At 41.0% G+C, this 22,074-nt stretch overlaps 2 protein-coding genes across 9 annotated transcripts in view; one reads left to right on the top strand and one right to left on the bottom strand.

The window, feature by feature from the left end:
* Window positions 1–18,131, top strand: part of GPN1 (GPN-loop GTPase 1) — a 20,955-nt gene extending 2,824 nt beyond the window's left edge. For 2 of the 4 annotated variants that reach the window (XM_023763502.1, XM_023763503.1), the window contains 12 exons: window positions 1,319–1,358; window positions 2,131–2,197; window positions 3,075–3,112; window positions 5,690–5,768; window positions 5,953–6,047; window positions 7,214–7,259; window positions 8,082–8,228; window positions 8,917–8,999; window positions 10,556–10,595; window positions 11,387–11,477; window positions 13,457–13,564; window positions 15,278–17,163. In XM_023763502.1, coding sequence (XP_023619270.1) covers window positions 1,319–1,358; window positions 2,131–2,197; window positions 3,075–3,112; window positions 5,690–5,768; window positions 5,953–6,047; window positions 7,214–7,259; window positions 8,082–8,228; window positions 8,917–8,999; window positions 10,556–10,595; window positions 11,387–11,477; window positions 13,457–13,564; window positions 15,278–15,360 — 917 coding nt within the window. In that variant the 3' untranslated portion in view covers window positions 15,361–17,163. Of the gene's footprint in view, window positions 1–1,318; window positions 1,359–2,130; window positions 2,198–3,074; window positions 3,113–5,689; window positions 5,769–5,952; window positions 6,048–7,213; window positions 7,260–8,081; window positions 8,229–8,916; window positions 9,000–10,555; window positions 10,596–11,386; window positions 11,478–13,456; window positions 13,565–15,277; window positions 17,164–17,974 lie in introns of those variants that run through there. The other 2 variants (XR_002831914.1, XM_014465304.2) reach the window with 2 other exon arrangements.
* SUPT7L (SPT7 like, STAGA complex gamma subunit) overlaps window positions 17,161–22,074 on the bottom strand; it is a 10,023-nt gene continuing 5,109 nt past the window's right edge. For all 5 annotated transcript variants that reach the window (XM_023763501.1, XM_006099843.3, XM_023763499.1 and 2 more), the window contains 3 exons: window positions 20,841–21,165; window positions 19,679–19,916; window positions 17,161–18,209 (listed from right to left, as the gene is read on the bottom strand). In XM_023763501.1, the coding sequence (XP_023619269.1) occupies window positions 17,947–18,209; window positions 19,679–19,916; window positions 20,841–21,165 (826 nt within the window). In that variant the 3' untranslated portion in view covers window positions 17,161–17,946. The remainder of the gene's footprint in view (window positions 18,210–19,678; window positions 19,917–20,840; window positions 21,166–22,074) is intronic.

A 22,074-nucleotide genomic window follows, 5' to 3' on the forward strand; every position in this document is an offset into this window, starting at 1 on the left:
CCCCCCCCCCCCCCCCCCCCCCCGCGCTCACCTCCCCATCGCGCCGTAGCCCTTTATGTTCCGTGCGCGCCCCCTGGTGGTCAGTGCACGCCATAGTGACCGGTTGTTTGGTTGTCCTGCCCTTTGGTCTATTTGCATATTAAGGTTTTATATATATAGATAGATTTTTCTCAAAGTTTAGTTAGAGTATAATGGTTCTTGTGTGGTAGTTCACTTAATGATTTGTAGGAACCTTGCTTCCACTCCCAAAGTTACATGGAAAAATGTGCATAGGTATGCATATGTGCATTGTTTTGGGGAGAGGTTCCCAGTTATGCTAATAGGAATCTGTGACTATAAAAAGATGAGAATGGATGTGATCCAATGTCATGTTTCTTGATAGGATCTAGGCTTCCTGATCTAGACTTTCACTGTGGTAATCTTTTTCTCTTCTTAATCCTGTTAAGATGCTTATAACCCAAACAAAGGAAGGCCTTATATTAAGAAGCAGAGATTGTGCTCTGGCCAGTGTGGCTCAGTTAGGTGAGCATTGACCTCTGCACCGAAGGTTTGCTGGATATATATATATACACACACACACACACACATATACACACACACATATATATATATATATATATATATATATGGCAAAGGATTTGGGGAAAAAAATCTCCCATCATCTCACTTAAAGAATGGAATTCTAATAGTTGATGGGGTAGGTTTATAGACTGGTAGATAGGTTTAGTTAGATATTACTGGATAAATTAATTCCTTTTTAAAAATCATGTCTGCATTACCTTTGTTATCAGTAGCAGTTAAAAAGAAATAAACGTTTTTTTCTTGATTTAGCGCCCTTTTTCTATCATATGGTTACTGACAAGGTGTTTAAGTGCATAAAACTTTTCTCCCTATCTCAGAACATCTCAACCGTAGCTTGAGAAGTTGTAACCTAACATTCTTCATGGAGGACTTGACAGTTATCCTTTGTAAGGACAGGAACCATTGTGAAGCTGGTAGAAGAGAATGCTGACAAGAGAATACTAAAAGCTACTTTTCATTTCTTGCTGATAGAGAAAGTACAGGACACCTTCTGCCCTTCTATTCTTTTCCTCACAATTTTGCTTCTTTTTCATCACAGTTCAATGATCTTGGCTTAAAAATTACAAAACAAATTTGAAAAGTAACTCATGCTTAGAGGGAAACTTATTTTTTTTCCTCAGGGGATCAGAGATGACTTGAGAGACCTCTTGGCTTAGGATAGTATTGGTGGAGAGCCTCAAGCTATATTGTTTCTTATGCGTTAAATTCTAATTAATTCTTCACCCTCTTTCCCCAGATATTCGTGACACTGTGAAGTATAAAGAAGTCATGAAACAGTATCCTTTTTTACGTCTTCTTTGGTGTTGACTCTCTGTATTTTGCAGCTTTGAAGGAATGTTTTTGGGTTTCCTTGTGAAATATACTAGCAAAATCATTTTGATTACTTTAAAGTCATTTTATTAGGAAAATGAAAGATGAAGCTGGGAAAAAGTATTGTAGGTGATTAGAAATATTCTTTGGGCTTGCGATTTTAGTTTTTTTACCAAATTCCCAGACGGCAGGCTCTTGTAATTAGAGGGCGTAGATAATGAGAGGCTAGCTGGTAGCGTGCCTAGGACCCAGAAAGTAGCATTGCCTTGGAAGCTACATCCATTGGTCACCTCTTCAAACTGGGAAACCCAGAAATGAGTAGGATCACCTCTTGGTACATTGCTGTGTGAAATGTGTACTTTCCCTCTAGGTAAGTCTAGGTAGGAAAACTAATTATAATCAGCAAGTTGCTTGATTACTGAGGATCTGAGCAAGGAGTGTTATATAGATGATCTTAATAGCTAATGCTAGCAGGCTGTCACTGCCTGATGCATCTGTCTATTATCTTTTGGTCCCTTTAGTTTGTTCATTTTGCCTGGCCCTCCTTAAAACAACAAATAAATGAAGAAGACCTTGATGAATGTTTCCTATGAAGTTACAGCTGTGTGGTACATACTAAGTCAAGGATTAGCTTGCCAATATTCATTAATAGACCACTAATATTATAATGTTTGTGTGTATGAACTTTATCATCTGATTTCATCTATAAACAATTTAAATCCTCAACTTAGTGTCTAGATATGGACTTGGACCCAATGGTGGCATAGTGACCTCACTCAATCTCTTTGCTACTAGATTTGATCAGGTATGTCTGTCTGTTTTCACTCATATAGGCATGACTGTGTAAAAACCAATGGCTCTTAAATACCTTAGTTTGATAACGTTGGGAAAGAAGAGCAATTAACCTGGGATATAAATATCCTCCTATATAATAAAAGGCTAATATGCAAATTGTCCCTTGGATTGGGAGTTTGACCAGGAGTTCGATAGGGGGTGGGGCTGGCCTGCCAACCGCCTTCGGCCCCTCCCCCTGGCTGCCCCCGCCCCTAATTGCCCCCCCACCCCGATCGGGGGCAGGGCTGGCCAGCCAACCTCCCGCATCTCCTTCCCCTGGCGGTCCCCTTCCCCTGGCCGGCCCAGCCTGATCACCCTGACTGGGGCAGGCTGACCGGACCCCACTCGTGCATGAATTCGTGCACCGGGTCTCCAGTAGAAAATAAACAGGCATTTTGGTAGACAGAAAGAGGCTACTAGTATGAGAGGATGATCAGTTTTATGAACACTTCATACTTAATATTTGGGACAGCCAGTAAAACAAATACAGGAGACCGTGTTTGTTTCTTGATCTGTTATTGGCATATAGTGTTACCCTGAGGATGGAGTAAAGGGATGAGGGGAGAGATGAGCTAGCAGGCATGGAACAGACAAATAATGGGGCTTTTTTTTAACTTGTGACAAATAGTTATCAGCTTCTCAGACCCTTGCCCTGTGCTCCAGGGTGCTGCAGTGTTGCTGATGTGGCTGTGTTTCTGTGGTTCAGTGAGTTTATTAGCTGGTGTCCTAAGATTGAGAACACAGAGATTCAATAGTTGATGGTACCTATAAAGCAGGCCACTTGGAGAGGGCCCTGTGATTTTATGCTGAAATCGGCTCCTGTTGTAATTGGCATCTTTTTCTTTTAGGTGATGAAATTTATTGAAAAGGCCCAGAACATGTCTAAGTAAGTGATTTCAGTTTAGCGCCTGTTTATTACTCTGTAGTTAACACGTTTCTAGGCTTTTTTGAAAGATTTTGGGTTAGCATTAAGTTTTGAAAGAGTTTAGATTAAGATGAAACTATTAGAAGTGAAAAAAAGATAGTCAAGAAAATCATTAAGATGCTATATAGTGTAGAGCTAAATTTAATAGTATTCTCTCCCCAGCCTCTTTGGTATATGCCCATGGCTTCTTAGGAGATATTTTGAAACTTTGTCTCTGTTTTCTTTTGGGAAACCATATTTGTTGGCATTAAAATCTCTGAAACATCTTTCTAATTCTTATTTAAACAAATATAATTTACATAAATCAGAGAGAATAATTGTTTTTAATTTTAAAAGTATCAAAATATAAAATAAAATATTTGTTAATATTATTACCCACTGTTAATAGATTAACTGTTAATAGGTTTTTAATAGGTTTGCTTTAAAAAAAAAAAAAAAAGAAAGATAATTCATTATTTTTATAAAAAAAGATATATGACCCTTACAAAGAATTCAACTTGGTTGGTATGGTTCAGAGGTCATGCACCAGGAGATCATGGTTCGATTCCCCATCAGGGCACATGCCCAGGTTGTGGGCTTGATCCCTGCAGGAGGCAGCTGATCCACAATTCTCTCTCATCATTGATGTTTCTGTCTCTCTCCTTCCCTCTTCCTTTCTCTCTGAAATCAGTAAAAATATATTAAAAAAAAAACCAATTCAAACCAGACATAATTTAAAAGGCACAGTTATCACCCACTAGACCCACTAGAAATAACTATCATTATTATTCCTGTCAGTGACTATCATTTCATGTTTCTATGCATATATACATAATTAGAAGAATGGAGGGATAAGGTGTTTTGCAAAAATAGTATAATAAAAGAGGTAGTTTTAAAAAATATTTTTCTTGAGCCCCAGCTGGTTTGGCTCAGTGAATAGAGTGTCAGCCTGTGGACTGAAGGATCCTGTGTTCAATTCCGGTCAAGGACACATGCCCAGGTTGTGTGCTCAATCCCCTGTAAGGGGCATGCAGGAGACAGCTGATCAATGATTCTCTCTCATCATTGATGTTTCTCTCTCTCTCCCTCTCCCTTCCTCTCTGAAATCAATAAAAATATATTTAAAAAAAATCTTTCTTGCAATATAAACTCACATACCATAAAGTTCACTCCTTTAATTTATATAATTTAGTGGTGTTCAGTATACTCATAAAATTGTGTATTGATTCCTACTATCTAATTTCAGAACATTTTTATTATCCCAAAAAAATGTCATACACATTAGCAATCTTTCTTTTTCCCCAGCTCCTATTGGCTGCACCATTTTACATTCCCACCAGCAGTGCATGAGAGTTCCAGTTTCTCCACGTCCTTGTCAATATTTGTTATATCTTTTTTGTTTGTTTGTTTTTTTAAAATATATTTTATTTATTTTTTACAGAGAGGAAGGGAGAGGGATAGAGAGTTAGAAACATTGATGAGAGAGAAACATCGATCAGTTGCCTCCTGCACACCTCCTACTGGGGATGTGCCCACAACCAAGGTACATGCTCTTGACCGGAATCGAACCCGGGACCCTTGAGTCCGCAGGCTGACGCTCCATCCACTGAGCCAAACCGGTTAGGGCTATCTTTGTTTTTTATTATAACTGTCTTAGTGGGTGTGTGGGTGTGAGGTGATATTGCATTGTGGTTTTGATTTGTATTCCCTCAAGGATTAATGATATTGAGCATCATTTCATCTATTTATTGGTCATTGGTATATATTTGTAGAAGTGTCTATTTAAATTCTTTGCTCATTTTTAAAACAGCTTTATTGAGATATAAGTCACATTCCATGCAATTCTCCCATTTAAAGTGTACAATTCACTGACTTTTAGTATAGTCACAGAATTGTGCAACTATCAGCAATTTTAGATCATTTTCATCACCTCAACAAGAAACCCTGTATTCTTTAGCTATCACTTGCCTGTCCCACCCCCTCCCCTAAGCAACTGGATAGTTTCTCAAGAGATTTATATTCTGGTTTTTCTTACCTCATTTTTAATGCAATATGTATCTATAACTATCACACAGTCCCCTGTGATCATTTGCAGTAATTTATGCACTGCTGCTCTTTTTTTTTTTTTTTTAATATATTCTATTGATTTTTTACAGAGAGGAAGGGAGAGGGATAGAGAGTTAGAAACATCGATGAGAGAGAAACATCGATCAGCTGCCTCCCGCACGCCCCCCACTGGGGATGTGCCCGCAACCAAGGTTCATGCCCTTGACCAGAATCGAACCTGGGACCCTTCAGTCCGCAGGCCGACACTCTATCCACTGAGCCAAACCGGTTCGGGCTGCACTGCTGCTCTTATCCATTAGCATGAATATTGGACATTGAACAAAGCCTGGGGGAATGTGGTATGCATTTCAAAGACAACGGGAGGAAGGTAGACTTGGCAATGGGAAGAGGGTATTCCAGTCTTGGATAACCAGTAGTTTGGTGGTTTGTGTAATGGGATGTTTTCAGCATTGTACAAGTGTAATACTTCTTTAATGGTCTTTCTTGACACAGATATGTCTTGATTGACACACCTGGGCAGATTGAAGTGTTCACCTGGTCAGCTTCTGGGACAATCATCACAGAGGCCCTGGTGAGTATTGTAGGTATTACTGAGAGCTAGGCTGGATAAGTCTCTTTTTATTGCCTGGGACCTTATGTAGAAGGGAGTAATAGAAGCTCTGTAAAATGGTTTTCTCTTGCTAAAGAAGGTAGGAAAAACCTGGGGACAGATCATGATCCCTCTGGCTAAGGCTTTGATTATTTTGTGGCTTTAGGCATCCTCATTTCCAACGATTGTCATTTATGTAATGGACACATCAAGAAGTACCAACCCAGTGACCTTCATGTCCAACATGCTCTATGCCTGCAGGTAATTGGTTATTGCTGGGCATATTACATCAAGGTATGAGGCCTCCTCTTCTTCTTTGAGTCCTGAGTGCTTATCCCTAGATTTGTGCTCATTCAGGTTTGCCACTCAGTTTAGTGGTTGTGAGTTGGGGAGGGGCATGTGCTCTTGGCACATGTGCTCTTGGCATTCTCTGTCAGCAACTTCTCATCTTCTTCCTTCCTTGCTACAGAAAGAGGTGGTGTGTGAATATGAATCTTCTGGTAGTTGCTCACAGTTCAATGAAATCCAAGTCTAATTAAAACAGAGCTCCTTTTCTGTATTATTGATAACATGGGAAATTATAACATGGGGAGAGATTATGAGTAAAAAGGTTTATCCATAGTTCTAAAATACACAGGTTTGCCCCAACTGTGGTATGATTAGGAGAGAAAGGACATGCCTCACTAGGTTATGTGAGTACATTAGATCTAGGAGCAAGGCATGCCGTTATTGAAGCTGAGAGAATTTGATTTTTGGGGGTGCAGAAAAGCCATCACTAACATTTGCTCCTTCAAGTATGATTAGGGATGTCTCTTATTTGATGCAAGAAATCCTAGTCCAAATAGAAATCTGATGACTGACAGCATTTGCTCATTTTTTAAAAAAAATATCTTTATTGATTTCAGAGAGGAAGGGAGGGGGAAGGGAGATAGAAACATCAATGATGAGAGAAAAACATTGATTGGCTGCCTCCTGCACGTCCCCTTCTGGGGATCAAGCCCACAACCCAGGCATGTGCCCTTGTCCGGAATTGAACCTGGGACCCTTCAGTCCACAGGCTGATGCTCTATCCACTGAGCCAAACCAGCTAGGGCCATTTGCTCATTTTTATATTAGTGTTTAAAGGACAATTATTTGGTAAAAACAAGCAACCAAACACACACACACACACACACACACACATGCACGCATGCACAGAAAATAGAATCAGTAGCAAAGCATTCTTAAAGAGAGTTATGTGTGTGTGTTGTTTGTGTGATGGTGGGGGTGGTTTTTCTCTTGGGAGAGGAGGACATGTGCCTCGTAAGAATGGATACCTTATACTTAGAGTCTGAACTCAGTCCCCTTTACTCAATTCCAACTGACTGACATGGTAAATAAGAGCTGAAGTGTTTTTACTAATAATGTTTTGATGTTTGATTTTTTAGCATCTTGTACAAAACCAAGCTTCCTTTCATTGTGGTCATGAATAAAGTAAGTGGATCCTTCTGTTGTGATTCAGTACTGTATTTGTTTTTCATCAGAACTTTGTGTTATTGGAAGATTTGGAATAGGTGGGAAATGTTATTTAGATGCAGGAGAGTAGATTCAAGCTTAACTGAAACAGTCATGGGCACTTCTAGGGAGAAGATTCAGTCAGATTGAGTACTTATCACTGACTTTCATCCCACGTTATTTCAGCCTAGATAGAGCAGCCCCTCACTTGTAGGGTGTGGATTATTCCTCAGAATCGAGACAATGGGCAGAGATGGGATTGCTAGTCTATTGGGAGTGGCAACTAAAACAAAAAGACAAACCTTCCCTGTTAGTTGATAGCTAGGCTACAGCAGACTAGTTGACTGTAGAGCCTGATGGGCTGGCATCCACTGTGGTCATGGTGACTTGGCAGTGGATAGTGAAGAGAACATATAACTTCATTTAATTAACACTATACAGCAGTCTTGGTTCTTTATGGCTTGTTGTAGTGGAAGAGGAACTGGGGAAAGCAGAGAAAGAAAATATATGAATGATTGCTTTTATTTTTATTGAATTTATTGGGTGACATTGGTTAATAACACTATATACGTTTCAGATGTACAATTCCATAATACATCATCTGTACACTATTGTGTGTTCATCACCCCAAGTCAAGTCTCCTTCCATCACTATTTGTCCCCCCATACCCTCTTCTACCTCCCCTCACCCCTGAATAATTGCTTGTTATTATCACTACTTAATTAAAAAAAGGGGGGAGGGGCATTATTTGGTCTCTAAACTCATCTCTGGTTTCTCATAGTTGGCTTCTCTCTGTTGCAGACTGACATCATTGATCACAGCTTTGCAGTGGAATGGATGCAAGATTTTGAGGCTTTCCAAGATGCCTTGAATCAAGAGACTACATATGTCAGTAACCTGACTCGTTCAATGAGCTTGGTGTTAGATGAATTTTACAGCTCACTCAGGGTAAACTTTCTCTTCTGCTCATACCGACAGTTTCCCCAGATAACTCTTAACCCAATAGGGCTGGCTTTGAACCATCTTAGGAAGGAAGTTCATTACTTTTTGAAAAGTAAATTTTAAAGCATTAACTTATTAAATACTGGAGGTTTATAGATGAATAGATAGAGACCCTACCTCAGAGAGTGTATGGTCTAGTTAGAGAGAAGGCTACACACAGAATTAAGAAAGATTGGAATTTGGCCCTGATGGCAGTGAGAGGGAAGATCACTTGACATGAGAAATGTTGGAGGATATAGCTTTAGAGTATGCTTTGAAGGAAGGGTAAGATTTGTATAAGCAAAAGTGGGTGTGGGTGGCAGAGCGTATGTTAATTGCCCAAGTAAAGGCACTGAGATACTAATTTTCATAGAGAACAGACAGTGGTTTGATTTGATAGAGAATAGATAAAAAGCCCTGCTACTTGTTTGTCCCTAATTATCTTTCTTGTTCAATTCTCTATTTTCCTTAGACTTATTTCCATGACTTTTTAGTAGACATGCTGCTTTCTGGTTTAGCTTTTATTCTTTGCCAGAGACTTCTTTAAGTATCTGAACTTCTTTGTGAAGATTTTTATGAAATTTGAACAAAATAATCTACACCATTAAAAAATATACATCCCTTTGCTCAGTGGCATTAATGTTGCTTTTGTCAGGTGGTAGGTGTGTCTGCTGTTCTGGGTACAGGCTTAGATGAACTCTTCGTGCAAGTCACCAGTGCTGCGGAAGAATATGAAAGGTGAGAACAAAGGACAATTCTATTGATGACATTCTAATGACCCACAATGCTGATATGATAGCAATTTTGCCAGGCAAAGCATTTTGATTTTCTTAGTATATATATTACATTTGCCATGCGTATGTGTACTGACCACACTTAGGGGTAACTAATCCCCATTAACTGTTTTTAAAAAATAGGAGTATAAAATCTTCACTGTATTTAATGAGTAAGAGCAGGCAGGAGTCACCAGACTTTTTGTGAAAAGCCAGGTAATAATCATTTTAGACTTTGTGGACTTTGTGATCTCTCTTGCAACTGTTCAACTCTGTCGTTGTAGCAAAAAAGCATCCATAGACAGTTTATAAATGAATGAACGTGGCTGTGTTCCAGTAAAACATTATAAAAATAGGCAGCGGACTTGATTTGGCCGTTTTCCACATTGGATGAGCCCATTAGCTTTAATGCTTTGGAGTCAGACAGTTAAGAGTTGGATTTCTGTTTCCTCCACTTAATGAATAACTTCTGCAAGTTTCCTCAGTTGTAGTTCAGGGATAATAGCATGGATTGCTAAGGTCGTTGTGAGAATTATTTGAGAAAACATCTGGAGTACGCAGTGCAATTGCTGCCACATAGTAAGCACATTTCATAATAAATGATTGTTATCACTTGTCATAATTAATATTGGAATTCCATTTACCTAAAGGAAAGTGGAGTCAGAGCATGTAGATACTTTCCTTAGGTCTGTAGCTGTTAGTTGGCTGCATCCCCACATGCTCCTGTGGCCCCATAAATAGCAAGATCCTAACAAACACATTGTGGTTTTCAGACACATTATTTTGAGTTTGATTCATTAGATAAGGGTTTTTGTGTGTGTGTGTGTGTGTGTGTGTGTGTGTGTGTGATCATGTGTGATCAAAGCCTTAGGAAAAGACTGTTTTGTGTCCTTTCATAGTTGCCCTGTTAAAACCACGTAATTAAAAGTTAATATATATTGGGCTTTCTGAACCCAGCAGTCCTCGCTTCTTTTACTCATCTCAAATGTTTATCCATATGAATGCTAATAAGCTCATTAGTCAATGTCTCTAGAGTTAATCTTTCCAGCTCAGCAGTCAGAGATTTTTCTTTTTTCTAGTTTCCTGGGTGAGGACAGGTACCTTGGCTTTAAAAAATAAATAAATAAATAAATAAATAAATAATATATATATCTTTATTGATTTCAGAGAGGAAGGAAGAAGGAAAGAGAGAGAGAAACATCAATGAGAGAGAATCATTGATCGGCTGCCTCCTGCACACCCCCTACTGGGGATCGAGGCCAAAACCCAGGCATGTGCTCTTGGCCGGAATCGAACTTGGGACCCTTCAGTCCACAGACTGACGTTCTGTCCACTGAGCCAAGCCGGCTAGGGCGGTACCTTGGCTTTTAATTCCATTGGGATAGCATTTCAGTGAGTTACACTTGTTATGCCTGACATAAGACCTTTTTTTATTTTCAGATCCCTAGGAAAACAGAAGGGATGTGCGGGCAGGCAGGACATATTTTAAACACAGCAATTTAGAAATTGTTTCTCTTTCAGGGAGTATCGTCCTGAATATGAACGTCTGAAGAAATCACTGGTAAGAGAGGAGGCTGTTTGTGTGTTTTAGGGCCACTAAAAAAACAACCTCAAACCATACACTTATCCTCCTGCCATTAATACTTTTGTTTCGGCCATCAGTGTGTCTTTTAGATACTTGTTAATTTAAATCTTTAAATGTCTATATGTGCTGTCTGGATGTAGAAAGGCCCCTTAAATTATTTTTCTTTTCTTTATTTGAAGTTTTAAAAGCCAGATTTTTCTGCCCTGGCAAGGAAACTCAATGGTTAGAGCGTCGTTCTGATATGCCAACAAATTGATGTGTCCTCGCCTCCTCCCATTCCTCTCCCTCTAAAATCAATATATTTAAAAAAAATTTTTAAATCAGATTTTCTTGTTGTATGTGCTAAGCCCTTATTGCACTCTACCCCGCCCCTACTCCGAGGTCCATTTAAAGGCTAGTTGTAGAGTTTTGTTTAGGAAAAGAGAGGTGGTTCACAACTCTCATTTCAACGGATCAGGTGTCCTGTCCCCATTGGCCGCACTGGGCTCCATATCACTGAGCCTTCCTGCTGTATCTGCTTGAGGGGTCTTTTGATGTATTTTGTGTCCAGTTCCTGGAACTTCTGATTCAGTCTCCAGAGCCCTCCAGCCTGAACTGCTAATCTGGGCCCATACTGCTCAGTGTTTCTATCCATATCAGCCATTCCTTATCTGCCTCAATGTTTAGGAAGTCTCTGGCATTTGTATAATTGGTCATCTCCAGTCAAAAGATACATCTGACTTGGGGCTCTTTTTTGAATCTAATGATAGTTTTCTCTACATGTACAGGCCAGTGCACAGAGCCAGCAGCAGAAAGAACAACTAGAACGCCTTCAGAAAGATATGGGCTCTGTTCCCTTGGACACAGGAGCTGCTACAGGTATTGGAGGGTCTCTGGTGTTAGGGACTGAAAGTGGATATGTTATTTCTACTCGGCAGGAAGGCATTTATATTTAAGAGCGGAAAGAGCAGAGGGGGATGTTTTCCTTATGTAGGGTTTGCATATTTCTTACTAAATTTATTTCAAGGATTTTTTTCTTTTTAGTGTTGGAAATAGTTTTTTTTGAACGATTATATCTTCTAACTGATGATGTTAGTGTGTACAAAACTATTAATTTTTGTACATTAGTTTTTTATTCTGCTACTTTTGAGTTAGTTTTGTCATTGATTCTCTAGGGATTTCTAGGTTGGTACTCATAGTTAAATGTATACACTCCCACCCATCCACACTTACTGATGGGCTGGCCTTTAAAGGAGTGAAGTTCTATTCAGGAAAGCTATTGCTATACTCCTAGTAGAGAACATGCAAAGCTGCTTGGAGGAGATGCTAGAAATGGACTGGGTTGACCAGTTACATGAACTTGCCTATGCCGTCCTGGTTGCACACCTCATGTGCTGTGGTCTTTGGAATCACTCATGAATACACGAAGTGGCAACTGTTAAATCTGTTGCAAAGGGTCTGCTGTCCCTAGATAACCTGCTAGAAGTTGGAGGAGTTTCAGTCAGTCACTTGGGGAGATCACAAGTACAGCTGTGTAATTCTGAGTTGGGCACGGAATGAAGCAGTGACTGTTGGCACACCGTGCCGTCATCCTTTCTCAGGGCCGGGCCACTTGAGCTTTGTGCCCCTTGGTGTTGCTGCTTTTTGACACCCTGTTCCCCAGCTCATCCTGCTTGACCTCTTAGGCACCTGAAGGGAGAGTGGTCATGTCCTCCCATGGCTTTAGGTTACTTGGCACGGTTTCAGGTTCTCACAGAAACCGACCCCTGTAGGCAGAATCCCCTGCCTAGGAATGACCTGATTATACTTCTTCCTGATTATTGGAGCTCAGCCCTATTGAGTTTCCCTAAGTAGGGAATTTGCCTCTATTATTATATTCAGTTTTCCATAATCTCCCTCCACCCATCTTATTTCTGAATAATACCCTGGTTCCTCTACTCTGGGTCATTTTACACTGTGCTCTCTTCCGACCCTTTCTGAACTTAATTTCCACCAGGAAGCTTCCTCGGTGCTCCACACTGACCCTTGACTCACCAGCACTCGGGATCTGCTTGAACGTCTTGAGCCTTCATAAGAAAATGCATAGTCTATTCCAAGCTGTCAGCTATTAAAAATGAATGAGCCTGGCTGGCATGGCTTAGGGGTTGAACATTGACCTATGGCCTGGGGGTCACGGTTGGATTCCCTGTCAGGACATATGCTTGGGTTGTGGGCTCGATCCCCAGTGTGGGGCATGTGGGAGGCAGCCGATCAATGATTCTCTCTCATCATTGGTGTTTCTATCTCTCTCCCTCGCCCTTCCTCTCTGAAATCAATTAAAAATATATATTTTTATAAAGAATGACATTCCTACTAAGATAAGCTACTTGAGAATTATTTTCCTTAGTTTAAAAATAAGATCTTTAGCCCTAGCTGGTTTTGCTCAGTGGTTAGAATGCCGGGCTGTGGACTGAAGGGTCTTGAGTTTGATTCTGGTCAGGGGCACATGCCCGGGTTGCAGGCTCCATTCCCCAAAAGGGAGTGTGCAGGAGGCAGCCAATCAATGATTCTCTTTCATCATCGATGTTTCTCTCTCTTCCTCTCCCTTCCTCTCTGAAATCAATAAAAAATATGTTAAAGAAAAACAAAACCTAAAACATAAAAAGACCTCTTGACTTATTAGAATAGTGAAAGCACTTTGTGAATTAGACTTGAAATGTAATGTGGTATTAACAATACGTTTGGGAGAAGTAGGATCCTGCGTTTTATCATGGCCGCTTTCATCCAGCCAAATTAAAAATTGTAGTTATTTACCGATTCAGAATCACCTTTTGGAGGAGGCATGTGTTCATGACATGCTGCTGGTGTTTTCTCTGTAGACAGCTTACCTTCTGGGCGGGACCCTTCTGACTTGATCCTCACTCGGGGAACCTTGGATGAAGAGGATGAAGAAGCAGACAGCGACACTGATGATATTGACCACAGAGGTGAGAGGTGGCTCATGAAAACAGACTAGTTGCTTATCCTCACATAGTTTGGTCAGGACCTTCTTGTTAAGAGAAGGTCTTGAATATGCATCCAGTAATAGGGGAGAGGAGCCGTAGCCAATTGCTCAGTGGTTAGAGAATTGTCCTGCAGATTGAAGGGTTGCAAGTTAGATTCTGGTCAGGGGCATGTACCTCGGTTGTAAGCTCGATCCCCAGCCTCAGTTTGGGTGTGTATGGGAGGCAACCAATCTATGTGTGTCTCTCACATCGATGTTTCTCTCTCACTCTCTCCCCCTCCCTTTCACTCTGTCTAAAAAGAAAAAAATCAATGGAAAAAATATCCTTGGGTGAGGATTAACAAAAAAACAAAAAAAAATTGGGGAGAGAGGAGATGGTTAAGGTATAGCACCAGGAAAGAGTCTCCTGCATTGGGAGTTCCTGGCCTTCCTGCTGAATGGTTAATATTGAGCTGATTACAGGCCTTTTATTAGTCTGTCTTCTCAAGTTAGGTCCTGACTCAGTCTGAGGAATCTAGGATTTTGTTTTTTGTTATTGCTTTAAGAATACATAAGGAGGCCTCAGCAGACCTGAACTAGTCAAGAGACTGCAAGTAACACTTTGAGGTTAAAATGGCTCTGGAAACCCAAAAGGGTTAACTTGGCATAGTTTTATGGAATGTGAACAGAATCTATTTTTTGAAACAGCCCTTTTAGATCTCGCTATGACCAAGAGCAAACTTCTCTTTATTCCAGTGTACTGGATGCTAACATGTAAAGTGCCTCATGTAATCAGATTTATTGAAGTATAATTTAGAGTAAAACCCACCTTTTAAAAGTTTCTAGTTTGGTGAGTTGTGCATTCCTCCCCCCCCCCCCCCCCCAATTATAAGAGAACGTTTATTTAGAAAGTTACAGAGGTAGTAGAAGTGAGGCCCTCCAAGAGGGCCCTTGGAGCTTAGGAGAGAGAAGGGCAAAGGTAAGGTGCCTTTGGGGAAGAAGAAAAGGATGGGAAAAGCTCAGGCATGAGAGAGAGAGCACGCACGCGCCTCTTGAGGAGTTTTAACACATATAGTCTTGTAACCACCGTCATAATCAAGATACAGAACACCCATTACCCCCGAAGTTCTCTCATGCTGTTTTTATTCAGTCCCTTCCTGCATACCTCGTTCCTGGCAATCACTGATCTAATTTCTGTTCCTATAATTTTGCCTTTTCCAGATTGTCATGTAATTGGAATGACAGTATTTAACTTGCATTCAACTTTTTTCAATCAGTATAATGCTTTTGTGATTTGTGGCATGTATTAGTAGTGTTTTTTACAGTTGAGTGATACTCCATTATATGGATCTATCACAATTTGTGCATTCACCAGCTGGTTGACATTTGGGTTATTTCCAGATTTTAGCTCTGATAACTAAAGCTGCTATTAACATTCATTAACAGATCTTGGTGTGGACATACGTTTTCATTTCCTTTGGATAAAAATAGAAGTGGGACCTCAGTTACTTTATGAGGGGGGTTTTTCCCCCCCTTGCAGATAAAAGAAACTACATTTGGGGCCACATGGTAAGCAGGAGAGATTTTTCCTGACTGGGAGAAATGAACACTTAGTTTCTTAGAAACAGAGTACTGTGCCTGATGGACGGGTGCAGCAGGTCTCATCTACCTGTCTAATGGGAGAGTTTAAAAAGAATTGACCTTTCTTTCCTTGCAGTTACGGAGGAAAGCCATGAAGAGCCAGCGTTCCAGAATTTTATGCAAGAATCAATGGCACAGTACTGGAAGAGAAACAAATAGTTTCTAGATGTCCAAGAGTTTGGAACTCGGTGAAGAAACTATCCTTACCTCTGATTGGGGTTACTATAAAGAACAATTTTGTACAGAATAGCAGAGTTTCTCTCATTAGGGAGATTTCCTGACTCCAGTGAAGCCAAGGATAGAAGAAATGTGGACCTGGCAGGTAGATGTTGATTCCCTGTGGCCTTTCCCTAGGATTTTGCAAGGAAGGATTTTCTGACTGTTCTTGGATGCTGGTGTTCTGCCTGTAAACCTTCATGTTTTATCATTTGAACTCAAGTACTTTTGCTGCTAACGGACGGAATAGAGAACATATTGTTCACTTCAGATCTCTATTATTAGGCTGTATTTATAGCCTCTGTTTCCCAAGCATCTTGTCCTTGACCCATGAGCTTCCCTCCTTTTAGCAGAATGGGAGATAAGAAACATGAGCTTGTACAGAGTGGCAGTGGAGTCTCCTTGGCAACCAGTCAGTGTTGATATGAAATGCTTGGTAGCTCATTATAGGTTTGTTGAAGAAAGTGGACAAAACATATAATTAATAAGAATCCTGTTTTTGGTGACTTGGATAGAGTTTTTAATTTTAACTTTGGTATAAGCCTGCCTGTCAGAATTTAAAATAAGAAAATTATATAATTATAAATAATTTCACTTCTGTTGATCAGAGAGATTTACAGACACATGTCCAAACCTGACTCAGTAAGGTGATGTTTACTAAAGTTTCCCTGGTTACACAGGGACCTAGTAACCAGGTATAGAGCCAGGCCCTGTTTGCATTTTACTTTGAACTTAATGCAAAATATGCTTAGTGATTTTCCGAAGGCCATGGACTTGGGTCAGGTGTACATTCCATATATAACAATCATGGTTTACCCTGCCTCCATTCTTCACAGTATCTCAAAATGTAGTGCATTTTTCCTAAGGAATTTTTCCCTGCCTAATCTGTCCTCCAATGGTTCTGGAAGTGTGATCTCTGGGCCAGAAGCATAAGCATCACCAGGGAAATTGTTAGGGAACACTGAAGACCTGAATCAGAAACTGGGGGTGGGGCCCAGCAATCTGTTTGAACCACTGCTCTAACCCAAACAACCTGGGACAATTCTAGGCCAGATGACTCTCAGGTATCAGCCATATGACCTGCTTTATCAGAGGACCCCAACTTTGACCATCTGGTGCCTCTTCTCCAATTTAAACATTCTAAAAATAAAAGCATTTTATTTTACCATGAAGTATTAATTTCAATATTCTGTACCTAGTGGGAACCACTGGTCTAAAATTTTGAATCTATAAGAGGAAACCATTTGCACAGCAAAACTCTGAACATACATGGTTTTCCCCTTAGTGCCTTTGAATACTTTTTCCTTAAAGAATAACTTGTATGGCCTATACTATATGCTCCATAAGGGCAGGCATAATGTCTTGATTTTGGTCTTGACTAAAGGAGTGCTCTAAATTGCACAAGATTAGTAATCTGCATCTATAAACTTCAGCAGAATTTAACACGCGGGCACCTATTACCAAGGCATAAAGCACATGTTTGCTAATTACTCCTAATTATTCCAATGCTGCATCATTTACATAATAAATACTGATTGAGACTATCAGATGCTAAGTAGGGCAGTACTGGAATGGATGAGTGACAATAGTAAAGTTCAGGATATGATGTAGAGTAGAAAGCCTCTTTTTAGAGGCTACCCATCTAGTAGAAGCACAATTTGCAGATGTAGAATTCTGGCAAAGCAATGGGACTGCTGGCCTCTGATGGCCAAGCAGATGCAACAAATAAAATAAGCACAAACCGGTCTTTGGACAGTTCCTGTTTGTTTTATTCACAAAGGAGAAAATGAAACAGGCAATTAAATAAATGTACATAGAGAAAATATTTTAAAAATCTTAGTGGAAATAAAGATAAGGATGAGGATAGATGGAACAAATCTAAAGAAGCAAGAAGAAAATCTGGATGGGATAGGAGAGGGCTGTCTGAATAAGCAAAAAGGCTGTGTTACCACAGACCTGGTTTTATGAGACTTCATGGGCAACAAAAGTTTTAGAAAGACTCCAGATGGGTAAGTTGTGCAGAGGTTAGCGATTTCTTGCTAGGTGTTAGTACTGGATTCCCAATGACAACCAAACATGAAGTAAATTAAAAAAACTGACATCTGATACCAGCATACATTTACTTGTGAATCTTATTCAAGCACAACTTTGAGGTTTAATAGCATCTTGGTCTTCACAGCAGCCCTGCAACATAGGTCAAAGTGGTACAATTCTCAGTTGTGCAAGAGAAATGGCCTTAGAGAAGCTAAGCAACGGGTCTAGTCACAGGACAGCCATCAAAGACAGTGCTCTGATCTCCTGATTACCATCCCAGCATCATGACATACCTGTAAAATGTGGCTTGGTTGGTGTGGAAAATTACAAAAACTGAATGCAAAAGTAATAATGCAAACTTGTTTGGTTAAGTCCAATTTCACTGAAATCAGGAAAATCCACTGTGTTTAAGAGTCAAATCGCTATGGAAACAAATCTGAATATATCAGGTTTTCTGTTGGGTTTGTAGGTTTGAACAGAAAATCTCTTTTCCTTTTATATTTTCCTAATCCTCTTCTTGCAGCGCTGGTTGAAAACGGGGGAGGATCCCATGAGGCTATCAGTGGAGTGGGAGCCGTAGCTGCTGTCTGAGTCATCTGGGCTCTGGGGGATTCCAGCTTCACTCATGCCTGACATGGGCTCCTCGAAGACGTCGCTGCCCAGCACGCCGTGCCCAGGGACATTGCCTTCTTCGCTCTCTTGAGGCTCCATTTTCACGTGGGCCAGATTCCAAAGAGGGGAAGCATTTACCTCTGTACCTAAAAATGGAAGAACACATAACTACAGGCCGTCCTCGGGTTACGTCGGACAAGATGTACATCGTTTCGTGGTTACGTCACCTCCCATTTATTTATAAAAAAAAAGTTCTGTCATTTCGACATATGTACATATGTGCTTTATGTTTTTTTAATTATTTACCACAAGTAAAGGTCAGGAATTGTTATCTTTCTTTTAAATTTTTTTTACTGTTTCACTTCATTGCTGTGTATGTGCTCCATGTGAGTGACATAGGTGCTTATGTAGGTGGGTTCTGACTTACGGCAAAAATTGCGTTACATTGAGCCGTAGGAACGGATCTCTGATGTAACCCGAGGACCTACTGTACTGGTAAGCCAAGGCTGGAACAAAGTAGAATAAAGATCCTACCCAGGGCAGACTGATGGCCTTTGAGCTCAGCTTATATTCTGACTATTGGCTGGAGAATATGGTTATAATTCTCTGCTTAAAAAAGTTAGACCAACTCTGAATATCTTCCTTTCCACTTCTTCCTTCACCCTCCCTCACCCACCCCCATTTTTCTGAACCAGGGAAGTAAAACTGCATGCATGTGGCAAGACTCCCTGTCTCATGGCCCAAAGGCAGGCACAACCACAGGCTCTTGCTCAGTTATGTTTGCTTGTCCTTCCTTCCTTTAATGGGACTGCCTTGTTTTCCTGCCTTTTGTTTGGGTCCCTGGTCCTATCTCATTATGAAAAGTTAATGATCACTCCACAATGGTAGCAGGTCATGGACTGCTGAAGAGAGACATGGCCCCTAAGTCTGCAACAAGGCCCTCTGCGTGTCCAATACTGTTCTGTGGGCATTCTCCATGGTGAAAGGCTCTGCCACACAGTTGTAACAAATGGGGCCTAATTCTGTTTATGCCACACTGGAGGATTTGCTGTTTGCTTCCTTTGAGCATTGATGAAATGACAAATTATATTTGTAAAGAACCAAGTGTCTAGACTAATTGCAGTCTCACTGACTTAAGGATCAAGTCATCCTGGTTTGTAAGGTCATCGCGAAGTCTATCTGGAAGAAGGGGCCAGCTGCCTGTGTAGCCCCGTGCAAGCGCTTTTAGTTCCAATTCGTTGCGTTACTCTAGCAAGGAAGCCTGACTATTCAAATATCCTTGAGCAATTAACACTCATTTATCTGGAAGTTGTCTTAATTGAGTACAAGCACCAGGAAGGACCAACACAGATACTAAGGGAGGGAGGGGACATCTGCCTACCTAGCTGGGTCAGCTGAATTAACTTGTAATCAGTAGGACAACATACATTACATCCATATCCTAACTAGGAATTATTTAAAAAATGCTTTCTCTAGATCAGTGAAGCTGTACTTGTCTTTAGACTTTCATTCTCCTGCCCTCTCCCGCTTTTGTTCTTCAGAGTATAATTCCATAAGGTAAAAAGTACTGAGATTGGTAGATATCCAGAATCAAGTGTAAGTTGATTTCTCTTACTTGAAGCCTGCGGTGAAGCCTCAACCTCCAGGTTAGACGGGAAGCGCTCACTCTGAGCCCCGAGGACTCCCATGGGCAGTGACTGGTCTCCAGAAGCAAGGTCCGCCTCCAGTTCCTCACTGACCGGGAAGGTGATGTCACTCACAGGTTCCTCCTTGATCTTTACAGGTTTAGTGTCCTCTGAGGCCTTCTCAGGATTGACAATCCTTTCATACTCTTCAGAAAGTTGCTTACTAATCTGTTGGCAAGCAAGAGAGAATTTTCCAAAGAAATGTTGGAAACAAGTTGGATAGTATGGAAAAGCCAACAGAATATGAATAAAGCACCCACTGCCAATGGAAGGAATCTGCTTAAGATGTTGAGTTTGCATTTGTAAATGATAGACATGTGAAGAAAATTTGTTTGCAGAGAGTGTGTGTGTGTGTCATTAACTGAAAGTTACATAAAGGTGAAAAATAGAGATAAATCAGAAATGGGACAAAAGATCACATTTTTGGCTATAAAACTAACAGTTAAGCCCTGACCGGTTTGGCTCAGTGGAGAGTGTCGGCCTGCGGACTGAAGGGTCCCCGGTTCGATTCTGGTCAAGGGCATGTACTTTGGTTGTGGGCACATCCCCAGTTAGGGGGTGTGCAGGAGGCAGCTGATCAATGTTTCTCTCTCATCAATGTTTCTAACTCTCTCTCCCTCTCCCTTCCTCTCTGTAAAAAATCAATAAAATATATTTTTTTAAAAAGTAACAGTTAACATATGTACCCCAGGTGGGTAATGAATGGTGTAGGAACTCTGGACCACTTAGCAAAGACTTCTTGCTGTATATGTAAATGTATACAGCTTACACAGCATTAAAAATTCTTTCCGATATTTTAGGTTTGGGGAAACCGAAACAGTGAGCAAATTGCTTGCATAAGGCCACAGTGGTTAAGAGAGGAGTTATTTCCGGTTATAACCCAAAATGGTGTCTCTCCCTGCTTTCCCACCGTGGGCAGTACCACTTCACTGTGTGTTTGGCCAGGTCATTGATGAGGCCAGTGAGTCTCATCTAGGGCCATGAGGAAAGTAGGTTATGTCCTCTGTTCCAAGATCCTGTGCTCGGCATTCTACAGCAATTGTGGGATCCTGCTGAGCACCCGAGACTGCGTCCTCCAGGGCGTCGCCTCACCTGTAGCATGTAACTGTGATAGTCCTTGATGCGGTGCTGCCAGAACTTCTGGAGGGAGAGCACACTGCCAATGCCCACTTCATGGAATACCTGCTCCATCACGTCAGGAAAAGGCGTCTGCCCCAGTCGGGCCTCCCGATCCACAGCAAAGCGCAGCAACTTGGTGAACTTAAGGCAATACTCATGTGCCACATCAGTTAGGGTCTCCAGGACACTTTCATTTGCACACTCGAAGCCTGCATGGGCCAGGATGGTGGCCACTGCCTGGTAGAGGAGCTGCCGGCAGGAGTGCCAGCTGAGTTCAGTCACAGGTTCCCCTTTCCCACTGAAAGCAGACACATGGTGGTAGTGTTACGAGTGCTCCTGCAAAAGGGTGACCTGTCCTGTCTCCCTAGAAGTTTTACAATTCCAATCAAACCACTGGCCCAGCTTTCCAGGAAAATTCTATGCAGTTACACAGCCCAGTTTTCTTTTTCTTTTTTTTATTTTTATAAAAAATATATTTTATTGATTTTTTTACAGAGAGGAAGGAAGAGGGATAGAGAGTTAGAAACATCGATCAGCTGCCTCCTGCACACCCCCTACTGGGGATGTGCCCACAACCAAGGTACATGCCCTTGACTGGAATCGAACCTGGGACCCTTGAGTCCGCAGGCCGACGCTCTATCCATTGAGCCAAACCGGTCAGGGCCCCAGTTTTCTTTACTGCTTGATGGGGCGTGTCTAAGCAACCCACAGTCTTATCTCTGAGCTCCTCCAATTACATAAAGCTTGAACAGGCGATACATACCTATAAGAAACAGTGTAAAAGGGTGTCTAGTAAAAAGGAAGTTTCCTTCTTATACCAATTGCTCAATTTTGATTACTGTTAGGATCTGATTGACTTTAACAGTAGAGCTCAGACACTGCTCAATGGTGCTCGTTTCCTCACATGCTGGGCAACATATGGCCGTTCAGAAATTTACAGTCCCAGTTAGGAGATTCTTATATAACTGCAACAGCCCATTTGTAAAACTGGGAAAGCAACTCAATTTTATAAAAGCAACTCAAAACATATACAGCTTACACAGCATTTTTATCCTCTCCTATGCTGTGAAATGGGTAGCATCCATATTATTATTCCTATTTGGCAGGTGAGGAAACAGGTTCAGAGGGGCTCACTTGCCAAAAGTTGTTTGGGTATTATTAATAAGTGTCATGTGGAGCTTCTGACTCCAGATCCCATGTTCTTCAT

This window comes from Myotis lucifugus, unplaced genomic scaffold (genome assembly GCF_000147115.1).
Source record: "Myotis lucifugus unplaced genomic scaffold, Myoluc2.0 scaffold_285, whole genome shotgun sequence".
Lineage (NCBI taxonomy): Eukaryota > Metazoa > Chordata > Mammalia > Chiroptera > Vespertilionidae > Myotis > Myotis lucifugus.